Genomic DNA, 12,913 nt, shown 5'->3' with positions numbered 1-12,913 from the left:
GAAAACGGGGAAAAAATTCCAAGTGCGGTGAAATTGCAAAAAAAAGTGCAATCCCACACTTGTTTTTTGTTTGGCTTTTTTACTAGGTTCACTAAATGCTAAAACTGACCTGCCATTATGATTCTCCAGGTCATTAAGAGTTCATAGACACACAAACATGTCTAGGTTCTCTTTTATCTAAGTGGTGAAAAAAAATGTCCAAACTTTGCGTAAAAAAAAAATAAATAAATAAATAAATAGCGCCATTTTCCGATACCAATAGCGTCTCCATTTTTCATGATCTGGGGTCGGGAGAGGGCTTATTTTTTGCGTGCCGAGCTGACGTTTTTATTGATACCACTTTTGTGCCGATAAATTCTTTTGATCGCCCGTTATTGCATTTTAATGCAATGTGGCGGCGACAAAAAAAAAACCGTAATTCTGGGGTTTCGATTTATTTTCTCGCTATGCTGTTTAGCGATCAGGTTAATGCTTTATTTTATTGATAGATCAGGCAATTCTGAACGCGGCGATACTAAATATGTGTAGGTTTGATTTTTTTAATGGTTTTATCTTGAATGGGTCGAAAGGAGGGTGATTTTAACTTTTAGGGCTTGTTCACACTATCCTTTTTTTGCTGCGGAATTTTCAGCTGCGGATTTGGAAAAACCGCAGTGCAAAACCGCGGTGGTTTTCACTGCGGTTTTTTGTGCGGTTTCTACTGCGGATTCCACTGCGGGTTTCCAACTGCACTTTCCTATTGGTGCAGGTGGAAAACCGCTGCGGAATCCGCAGAAAGAATAGACATGCTTCTTTTTTTCCGCAGAAAATCAGCGCAGATTTTCAAGCAGAAAAACGCAAAGTGGGCACAGCGGTTTTTGTTTTCCATAGGGTAACATTGTACTGTACCCTGCATGGAAAACGGCTGCGGATCCGCAGCAGCAAATCCGCTGCGGATCCGCAGCAAAAACCGCAAAGTGTGAACATAGCCTTATATATTTTTTTTTTTTTCACATTTTTTTTTTATTTTTTTTATTTTTTAACTTTTGCCAGGCTTCAATAGCCTGGGAGGCTAGGAGCTGGCACAACTCGATCGGCTCAGCTACATAGCAGGAATCATCAGATCGCTGCTATGTAGCTGAATTGCAGGCTTGCTATGAGCGCCGACCACAGGGTGGCGCTCACAGCAAACCGGCATCAGTAACCATAGAGGTCTCAAGGACCTCTATGGTTACTATGCAGACACATCACTGACCCCCGATCATTTGACCGGGGTCGGCGATGCGCTCATTTCCGGCCGGAAGCGCCGGTTAAATGCCACTGTCAGCGTTTGACAGCGGCATTTAACTAGTTAATAGCGGCGGGTGGATCACGATTCCACCCGTTGCTATTGCGGGCACATGTCAGCTGTTCAAAACAGCTGACATGTCCCAGCTTTGATGCCGACTCATTGCCGGAGCACGCATCAAAGCGGGGGTTCTGACCTCGGACATACTATCCCGTCTGGGGTCAGAAAGGGGTTAATGTGTGGAATTTTTCTGCCATGATTTCTTTTTAATTGAAATTCTTTATCTTAATAAACTTAAGATGTTTATATCTGGATTTGTCTTCCTGAATGATTGCCGACACCCTCTCAATATCAGACCGCTGCCAAAACAAATACCCATCCCCCATCAAGATGCTTCTGCAGTCTAAGTAAAAGCAGCGGCTTTGAGATTAGGCATTTACAGCATGTAATGTCTTTCCATCTACAGACAGATCACTAGTCAGCAAAACGCAGCTGTTATCACTAAGTGGACATTGCATATTTCCAAGATTGTGTCCACATCTGGATGATAAAAACACTGCAAAACCAAGAATCCTTGACTCATTGTATTATAAAGCCAATTAACAATGTACTTATGCTGGCTAACAGATGTAAATCATTCAGCTGCGGCAAGAAAAACTAAATCTCCGAGCACTAAAAAATACTCGGAGGACCCCCGAGCGTGCTCGAGAAATCTCGAGTAACGAGTATATTCGCTCATGACTAAAAATTACCTATTGTTTAAATCAGGTTTTTGTGTTACATGTATTTTTTTCTTAAATTGAACTTAATCTTTTGATATGTATTTAAAAAAAAAATTGTAATCTTGCGAGGTCTGGTTTGCCGAGGGATTTCTCCACAACCCGGTATCTCTCAACCAGGCCGTCCTAGTCATCTGCATTCTGGGGGTCACCCTGGGCAACCCAGGTCAGCATTTGCCTGGGGAGGGAGTGGACGAACATTGTCCATCACCACAAGCTCAACCATTTGGGCTGGGAGTGGAAGTATCTGGCTGCAGCCACTTTTGAACCAGGTGCAATAGATCAAACATCTGGGAGCGTAGAGGTTTGTCACCAGCATACACCAAGTGTTGGAGTCACTGAGCCCTTACCGACATTGTCACTCCCAGGGGTGCCAGAATTTCATTTTTTAACTTGCCATACTCTTTGACAGCCTGTATGGCTAAGATTGGGGTTCACCAGTCAAATATGGGGGCAGCACCTCTACCCACTGCTCTGATGGTAGCCTCTCACGCTCCGCTACGCGCTTAAACACAGTCAAAAAGGGTTCGACATCATCCCCCCGGGGTCATTTTCTGTAAGGCTTGTCTTACTGTTTTTTGGACGTGCCTGTCATCACCTGAAGATGGAGAGGAGATTGCCCGCTTTACACGAACCGCCTCTGCCAGGAGCTCCATTTGCCGTGTTAGCGCCTCCTGCTGCTGTCGCTGCTGCAGCATTTGGGGTTGAAGCTGCTGTGCTAACAGCTTATTCGTCTCTTGCTGCGCCGCTTGCTGCTGCTGACTAGCGAGCTGATGTTACTGCTCTACTTGGACGAGATACTTTACAAGCTCCTCCATGCTTGTGCCTGGAACGCTGCCCGCATTCTCCACCACGTTTGAGGGGTTACCACGCTTAGCTGCTCTCCTCAGGTAGACACAGGAATACTTTAGTGGTGAAGCACCTGCTGGTTTATTGAAGTGAGCAAACACCAAGGCAGGGTTCAGAAAAAAAACAGAACCTTTCTGGCTTAACGGAAAACAAAACAATAAAAGTGTAACAGAGTCCTTTTCTCTGCAGGTTTCAACCTACAGACAACTGGTAATGTCCTCCACTCCTCCTTGGAGCTCCGTGGGAGTACCTCCTCTCCCAAGACAGCACCCAGACTGTCTCACATGTCCAGGTATTTAACCAGGACCATGTGATGATCACATGATTGTGACATCACCGCAGGTCCTGCTAGTACACATGCCTGTGTTGGCTGCAGGAAGAGATATGGTGAGCACTCTCCCTCCCACTCTATGAGTGCTCACATCAAACCAGCCCATGTATGCAGCTTACTTTAACCCTCTCAACACTTAGTGGTATGAAACCAGGATATTTTTCCTCCAGCACACTGACACCAACATGCGCAGTGACACGTATCTCCCCTTGTACACTGTGCCAGTGACCCTGTCACATAGGGTACTGTAAAAGAAACATTAAGGCTAAGTGCACACGTTGCAGAACTGCTGCGGAAATTTCTGCGGCAATTCCGCAACACCTGCCGCAACACCTGCCGCGGGTATATCGCATGCGGAATTGGTATGCGTATTCCCGCTAAACACTAGTGTTTTGCAAGCGAAATTAGCTTGCAGAATGCTAGTGTTTTCCAAGCGATCTGTAGCATCGCTTGGAAAACTGATTGACAGGTTGGTCACACTTGTCAAACAGTGTGCCTATGCAGCATCAATAGCAAAAAGATATAAGGTTAAAAATAATTTAAAAAAAAAAAAATCGTGATATTCTCACCTTCCGGCGTCCCCCGCAACGTTCCTGATGCATGCAATGCTCCCGTTTCCAGTAATGCATTGCGAGAACGCTACGTCATCACAGCTGTATATTCATTACAAAAAAAACACAAAGGGTCAGGCAAAGGGAAGGGCTTCTGCAAAGACATAATGCTAATTTGGGGAAACACGGTTGTTGAATGAATTTCCAATGCAAGTTTCTTGAAAGCATAAAGACCTTTCATTATGTCACTGACCACCTGACTGTCACCAGCCAATCACGCAGTTCCTATTGATGTTAATGGGGAAAGAAAATGAGCTGCCTGCCGATGATTCATACCAGAGTTTGCAGAAGAACCTACAGGTTTATGGCAAGTCCTGACGTTTAGGATTTTTTTCAATATTTTTTTTTGTTATCAAAACATCGAAATACATGGAGATTATATGAAACTAAATCAAACTGCTTTTTAGTTGCAGACCTGTATAAGGATTGCCTGGAGAAGAAAAGCTGAGCACTACCATGACTCCTGCGTCATCCCTACAGTAAAGCATCCAGAGACCATTCATGAGTTGGCTCATTCACAATTTTACATAAAAACATTTTCATGAATAAAGAACAGTATGGAGTCATCCTTCAAGGGCAACTTTTCCCAATGATCCAGGAGCAGTGTGCTAATGTACAAAGCTTTTCCAGCATGACGAAGACCAAGTCACAAAGCAAATGTGAATAAGTGGTTTGATGAAAAAAAAAAAACTGCCATTTTTGGCCCATGGCCAAGAAAGTCCCCAGAACTCAATTCTATTGAGAACCCGCGGTCAATGTTCCAAAAAGTTTATATACTTCTGAAATGGTTATACCGTATATACCCAAGTATAAGCCGACCAGAGTATTAGCCGAGGCACCTAATTTTACCTAAAAAGACTAGGAAACCTTATTGACTCAAGCATAAGCCTGGAATGCATTGTCCCCTCATCCCCATCCTGGTATGCCCAGGCTCCTCATCCCTATCCTTGCATGCAAGGCTCATCATCCTTATCCTTGCACTTAAGGCTCCTCATCCCCATCCTTGCATGCAAGGCTCCTCACCCCCTTCCTTGTCTGCATGGCTCCTCATCTCCATCCTTGTCTGCATGGCTCCTTATCCCTATCCTTGCATGCAAGGCTCCTTATCCCCATCCTTGTATGCAAGGCTCCTCATCCCTATCCTTGCATGCAAGGCTCCTCATCCCTATCCTTGTATTTATGGCCCCATATCTAATCCTTGTATGCATGGCTCCATCCCTATCCTTCTATGCATGGCCCCATCCCTATCCTCCTATGCATGGCCCCATCCCTATCCTCCTATGCATGGCCCCATCCCTATCCTCCTATGCATGGCCCCACTCGTATCCTGGTATGATTGGCCCCCATTTAAAAAAAAATTAAAAAAATAAACCACTACACTTACCTTCCTGTGCTCCCTCACAGCATCTTGTTCCGGTGCCTGCAGTTGCTTTATGCTTGTAAGCAGCACATGGCAGTGACGTCATGCGCTGCTCACAAGCAGAGAACAGCTACCGGAATACTCACCACTCCGGAACTATGGCAGAGGGCAGTGAGTATTAAGTAGCGCATACAGTGTCAGCCGCCGGGCGGTCACGTGTGCTGCTACTTAAGAGAAATTAATATTCACCTCTCAAGTAGCGGCACACATGACCACCCAGCAGCTGCAGGAGCCGGCAGCTGACACTGTGCGCGCTATTACAGACAAATTAATATTCATTGCCAGTGCAGTGAATATTAATTTCTCTTTAGCAGCGGGCACAGGAGTTAGCAGCAGCAGCCGGCTCCTACCTCTGTGACCCGATGCTCCGCCGCTGCCCCTCCCCCTCCATGTTCTGGACACCTCACTCGAGTATAAGCCAAGGGGGAGCGTTTTCAGCACACAAAAAAAAATATGCTGAAAACTCAGCTTATACTCGAGTATATACGGTAATTGTAATTCAGTGATTTTAGATCTTTTAGTCACAGTTATAGGTTTAGTTTAATTCTTTTAAGCAGCCTGGCCTCATTGAGAAAACATTTAAAAGCAGCGTGGACAACCCCTTTAGCCAATGTGTGATCCATGCTGCCTTGCATAAACTATCGGGTTCACTTTATGAGAAAATCGTTTTTTCTTCATGCTGTAATTTGGTGCCATCTTTGAAGATGGCTTTGTCTTCCCCAAATAATGATTTTGGTGCATCATTGAATTATAATTATGAGGATAACCAAATAAAAAGTCAATTCATTTCAATAAATCGGTATTAAACTGGAAAAAAAAATTATTCATCCATGCACTCATGTGACTAACCGAATACATCTTTTTGTTACACAACATCCTTGATGAAATGATAAGATTACAACACATTGTGCTGCTAACAGATTCTAAAAAAGGAGAAAAGCTTTGTAACATAGTATATGATGGTTACATTGTTTTAATATTTGCTTTTATTCCTCTATACGTCTTTTACTGTACAGGTTAATTAATTTGTGATTTTGACAGATTGGACTCTTACAGACACAGGGATACCAAATATGTTTATTCTCTTATTTTAATAGAGTGATCCAAATTTAATATTTTTTTTTAAAGAAACATTTTTACTTTTAATATATTTATTTTTTTGCTAGCTTTTTTTCCCCTAATAGGCTAGGTTTTAGGCTGGTCTACACTGGAGAACAGTCATAGCATACAGATGAAAAAAAAAAGTAGCCAAAGCAGCAGGAAGAAGAGTGCTGAAATGTTACAATTTATCTCTTGCCGGAAACAGGCCAATTGGTCACCACGTCTGTCACTATAGAGATAATGAACATTTCCTTCTCGTTCAATAAAAATACATGACCATAGACAAGAGTAAAAATATTTTCTTCTAAAATGGAAAAAATGAGAGACGGGAAAATACAAAACATAATTTACATTTCTTATGTATAATAGTCAAACGGGGAAAAATGGGTGCTAATTGTTGGCACCTATGGGATAAAGGTTGCATGTTCATCTTTGCATTACAGTAATCAAATATATCTAACCAGTATAAATTAATAAACCGTGTTATTATATTCAAGTATTATAAGAAGACTGGTGTGACCACAATGTAGTGTGCTACTTGAAATCGGGTCTACAATAGTGAAGCGACAGCCAAAATCAAGCTACTCGTCAGACTAAGCGAAGGGCTCCTATGTCTTTCTATATGTGCTGTGTACTGTAGTGTTATGTATAGGCTGGAATCTGGAGATCCATTTCCAAATTATTTTTTTTGTAAGAACAATCTGAGTCCAAGTCCCCATCGCTTAAAAGCCTGTACAGAATGGCGCAGTTTAGCAGGCAGAAGAGCTCCAGTATGCGGACGCCACAGAGCGGGATAATGATCATGCTAGAACGTAGAAAGTCATGCTGGACTGCTACATAGATCATTGGAATAAGGGCGATGCGCACGTTGTGTACTTTAAGTCTGTGGATTTCGCTGCAACAATTCTGCAATAACATCTGCATGTGTTACATACAGTACATGTAGATCTGCGAGAACTCAAGATTTTATATCATTTTTACGAGTTTGAATGAGACTGTGCAATGAATAAATGACTGTTCAGTCACCCAGGCATTATGCCCATAATCCCTTAGCTTATTTAGGAGAATATTGCAGGAGGATAATCACACCTCAGCACCACAGGCCCAGCCAGCTGGCAGACGTAGTATCGGCTCCCCCAGTCCATGTGATGTAGTGACATATGGGTCACATTGAACTAAGGAGAGCACAGGGTGAGGCCTACAAGATGGAATTGCATCACTCTATGTAAAAAAAAAAAACATTTGAGTGCAGCCACGCGTCTCATAGAGGATTTTACATCCTTAAATTGCCACCTCTCCAGTTCACAGTCACACTTACCTTGTTGTGTTCATACTTGTATGGAATTTTAAGGGTCTCCGTTGCCCGAATCATAGCTTGCATTGCAGTGAATATGTTCTGGTACACAAGCTTAGTGAAGCCCCTCTTATCTTCATCAGAGTAGCCAGATCCATGGATAATCCTCATCTGCTTGATGAATGTGCTTTTTCCACTTTCTCCAGTGCCTAAAAAACATAGAGATTGCTAAATCAGTCGAAGAGACCCAAACCTGATCTGAACCAATACATAAACAAGTATGAGTGGATGCTACCCATAATAATGGGCATGTGGGAACAGCCACAAAAGCCACGAGGTTGAATTCTGACACACTGCGAATATCGGTAGCCCTATTCAAGTGCAGAATCGGCCCCTCATCTCAAACAGAGCAGGCTGCATTGGCAAACTGTGCAGTCCGTTTCTCTGTCGACATACACAGATACTGGGACGCTCATTTACAACAACCCCAGTGAGCTTTGCATCGGTCATGCTCAACACAACTTTGCATGGACCACAGCAATTGTGCTACTGTTCAGTAATTCATGATTTCATCACGTGTAAGGCTTCAGTCAAGACTTTATGTAGGGTGCTCTATTGAATGCCACTACTTAGGTAAACCGAGACATACGTCGGCCTCTGGCGTCTATATTTAAAAAATATATTTTGTCTTAACTACTAAAATATCCTTCTCTGCGGCCTCCTAACATCTCACACCTCTCCATCACGTCCTTAACTATGCTGCCCAATTAATCCACCTCTCCCCTCACTACCCATCTGGCCCCCGACAATCCCTTCTCTGCCTTTCTATTCCCCAGCGAATCCAGCTATTTATTACTTACGCGTTTATCCAAAAATAAGACCAGCCCCAAAAATAAGCCCTAGCATGAGGTTACAGAATTTTAGGCGCATACTTGAAATATAAGCCCTAGCTACAGTCAGGAACAGTGTTTCGTGGGAGAAAAGGTCCCCCACTCCTTTAGGGACCCCAAGCATTTCTATTCTGAGGTTAAAAACTTTTGGAAAATCATGGTCATGTGACAGTGATATCTCCAAAAGTCCTTTAATTGCTGGTATGGACTGTATAGGCATACATGTATGTGCAGTGTGATGACGACTATTTGAATAAATGTTGAATTTTTTGTTAAAGAATAGATGTGGATTGCTTTTTAAGGGGGTAATAAATACATCCTGTGAAAATTTGCCGTAACTCATTTTTGAAACAAAAAATAATATAATATAAGACCTAGTCTTATTTTTTGGGCAAACACGTAATAACGACATAAAAGACCATTCGTAATCTACCTTCTCCATTTATCTTTAAACTAATCTTCCAATACCTTCCCATATGTTATCTCCGGTCCTCAAAAGACCTCATTCTCTCCTCTGCAATCATACATTCCTCACCCAATCGCCTCCAAGATTGCTCCAGAACATCCCCTTCCTTTTTATAGAATACATTGCCCCCAATATTCAGTACCTTCAGACGTCACTTGAAAAAACTCATCTCTACAGGAAATCCTACAGCTTGCAATGACCATGCGGCCAACTCACCACCAGCGGAACTGCTGCAACTACACAACCATACTTCCCTCATTAGGCCGGCCTCACACTAGCGAGTATTACGGACGTATGAGCGCATAAACTACGTCCGTAAAATACGCATTACACACGGCCCAATGATTCCCTATGTCCCAGCTCCTATCAGCTGCATTTTACTGATCCGTATTATACGGTCTTGTACGGCCGTACAAAATCGCAGCATGCTGCGTTTGTCACCGTATTGCGCAAAAAAAAATCGCCAATGAAAGTCTATGGGGGTGAGAAAATTACGGATTACACACGGACCAGCAGTGTGACCTGCGAGAAATACGCACCGGTGTTAGAGAGAAAAGCCGGTAATTCAATTGCCGGCTTTTCATTTCTCCTTCACAAACCCGACAGGATATGAGACATGGTTTACATACAGTAAACCATCTCATATCCCTTTTTTTTTTTTTTGCATATTCCACACTACTAATGTTAGTAGTGTGTATGTGCAAAATGTTGGCGCTGTAGCTGCTAAAATAAAGGGTTAAATGGCGGAAAAAATTGGCGTGGGCTCCCGCGCAATTTTCTCCGCCAGAGTGGTAAAGCCAGTGACTGAGGGCAGATATTAATAGCCAGGAGAGGGACCATGGTTATTCCCCCCCCCACCCCCGGCTACAAACATCTGCCCCCAGCCACCCCAGAAAAGGCACATCTGGAAGATGCGCCTATTCTGGCACTTGGCCACTCTCTTCCCACTCCCGTGTAGCGGTGGGATATGGGGTAATGAAGGGTTAATGTCACCTTGCAATTGTAAGGTGACATTAAGCCAGATTAATAATGGAGAGGCGTCAATTATGACACCTATCCATTATTAATCCAATAGTACGAAATGGTTAATAAAACACACACACATTGTTACAAAGTCCTTTAATGAAATAAAGACACAGGTTGTTGTAATATTTTATTATTCTCTTAATCCAGCTGAAGACCCTCGTTCTGTGAAAAAGTAAAAATAACAAATCAACAATATCTCATACCTTCTGATGATCAGTCACGTCCCACGAAGTAAATCCATCTGAAGGGGTTAAATAATTTTACAGCCAGGAGCTGTGCTAAAGCACTCGCTGCTGCCTGTAAATCCCCGGGTACTGAATGGAAAGCAGGGTGATCTGTAGTTACCTTGAGTTGCGGTGATGCGCCCTCTGCTGGATGTCCTCATGAACTGGAGCCTTGGAAAAGTTCCCACGCTCGAGTTCATATGAGGACATCCAGCAGAGGGCGCATCACCGCGACTCAAGGTAACTACAGATCAAACTGCTTTCCATTCAGTACCCGGGGATTTACAGGCAGGAGCACAGCTGCATTAGCACAGCTCCTGGCTGTAAAATGAGTTAACCCCTTCAGATGGATTTACTTTGTGGGACATAACGACGGAAGGTATGGAATATTGTTGTTTGTTTTTTTTACTTTGTTTCAGGACGATGGTCTTCAGGTGGATTAAGAGTCTAATAAAATATTACAACATGTGTCTTTATTTCATTAAAATACTTGTAAATAATGTGTTTGTATTATTAACCATTTCGTACTATTGGATTAATAATGGATAGGTGTCATAATTGACGCCTCTCCATTATTAATCTGGCTTAATGTCACCTTACAATTGCAAGGTGACATTAACCCTTCATTACCCCATATCCCACCGCTACACGGGAGTGGGAAGAGAGTGGCCAAGTGCCAGAATAGGTGCATCTTCCAGATGTGCCTTTTCTGGGGTGGCTGGGGGCAGATGTTTGTAGCCAGGGGGGCCAGTAACCATGGACCCTCTCTAGGCTATTAATATCTGCCCTCAGTCACTAGCTTTACCACTCTGGTGGAGAAAATTGCGCGGGAGCCCACGCCAATTTTTTCCGCCATTTAACCCTTTATTTTACAAGCTACAGTGCCCAATTTTGCACCTACACACTACTAACATTAGTAGTGTGGAATATGCAAAAAAAAAAAAAGGGATATGAGATGGTTTACTGTATGTAAACCATGTCTCATATCCTGTCGGGTTTGTGAAGGAGAAATGAAAAGCCGGCAATTGAATTACCGGCTTTTCACATATATCGCGCTGAATTAAATATAAATACAGAATATATGTGTGTCACAATGACAGACGTATTATATATACATATATATATATATATATATATATATATATATATATATATATATATATATATATACATACATACATACATACATACATACATACATATATATACACATACATATACACTCACCGGCCACTTTATTAGGTACACCTGTCCAACTTCTTGTTAACACTTAATTTCTAATCAGCCAATCACATGGCAGCAACTCAGTGCATTTAGGCATGTAGACATGGTCAAGACAATCTCCTGCAGTTCAAACCGAGCATCAGTATGGGGAAGAAAGGTGATTTGAGTGCCTTTGAACGTGGCATGGTTGTTGGTGCCAGAAGGGCTGGTCTGAGTATTTCAGAAACTGCTGATCTACTGGGATTTTCACGCACAACCATCTCTAGGGTTTACAGAGAATGGTCCGAAAAAGAAAAAAAATCCAGTGAGCGGCAGTTCTGTGGGCGGAAATGCCTTGTTGATGCCAGAGGTCAGAGGAGAATGGGCAGACTGGTTCGAGCTGATAGAAAGGCAACAGTGACTCAAATCGCCACCCGTTACAACCAAGGTAGGCCTAAGAGCATCTCTGAACGCACAGTGCGTCGAACTTTGAGGCAGATGGGCTACAGCAGCAGAAGACCACACCGGGTACCACTCCTTTCAGCTAAGAACAGGAAACTGAGGCTACAATTTGTACAAGCTCATCGAAATTGGACAGTAGAAGATTGGAAAAACGTTGCTTGGTCTGATGAGTCTCGATTTCTGCTGCGACATTCGGATGGTAGGGTCAGAATTTGGCGTAAACAACATGAAAGCATGGATCCATCCTGCCTTGTATGGAGCATCTTTGGGATGTGCAGCCGACAAATCTGCGGCAACTGTGTGATGCCATCATGTCAATATGGACCAAAATCTCTGAGGAATGCTTCCAGCACCTTGTTGAATCTATGCCACGAAGAATTGAGGCAGTTCTGAAGGCAAAAGGGGGTCCAACCCGTTACTAGCATGGTGTACCTAATAAAGTGGCCGGTGAGTGTATATTATATATATATATATATATATATATATATATATATATATATATATATATATATATATATATATATATATATATATATATATATATACTAGCTGTACTACCCGGCTTCGCCCGGGTTAATGACTGCTGTTAGCAAAATAGAATGTGTTAACAAAAATTTATTCTGCACACAAAAACCACAAAACAAATAGATAGAAATGTAATTATTAAAAGGCAAAAACTAAGCAAATAGAAGCATTTCACAACATATATTAGCTTTGTTATACTGAGAATGTCTTTGTTGCCTATATTAACCAATCAGAGCTCAGGTTAATTAACTGTAGCAAAATAGAAGCTGAGCTGTGATTGGTTGCTATTGGCAGCCTGATAAATCCCCAGCCAACAGGAAGCCCTCCCCCCTGGCAGTATATATTAGCTCACACATACACATAATAGACAGGTCATGTGACTGACAGCTGCCGTATTTCCTATATGGTACATTTGTTGCTCTTGTAGTTTGCTTATTAATCAGATTTTTATTTTTGAAGGACAAT

At 42.5% G+C, this 12,913-nt stretch overlaps 1 protein-coding gene across 1 annotated transcript in view; it reads right to left on the bottom strand.

Annotated features, from left to right (window-relative positions):
* The window catches only part of LOC143760083 (guanine nucleotide-binding protein G(q) subunit alpha), a 175,609-nt gene that overhangs the window by 81,457 nt on the left and 81,239 nt on the right, over window positions 1–12,913 (bottom strand). The window contains exon 2 of the mRNA XM_077249003.1: window positions 7,677–7,861. Within this exon, the coding sequence (XP_077105118.1) occupies window positions 7,677–7,861 (185 nt within the window). The remainder of the gene's footprint in view (window positions 1–7,676; window positions 7,862–12,913) is intronic.

This window comes from Ranitomeya variabilis, chromosome 1 (genome assembly GCF_051348905.1).
Source record: "Ranitomeya variabilis isolate aRanVar5 chromosome 1, aRanVar5.hap1, whole genome shotgun sequence".
Classification (NCBI taxonomy): domain Eukaryota; kingdom Metazoa; phylum Chordata; class Amphibia; order Anura; family Dendrobatidae; genus Ranitomeya; species Ranitomeya variabilis.
This window is presented reverse-complemented; position numbering and strand designations above follow the sequence as displayed.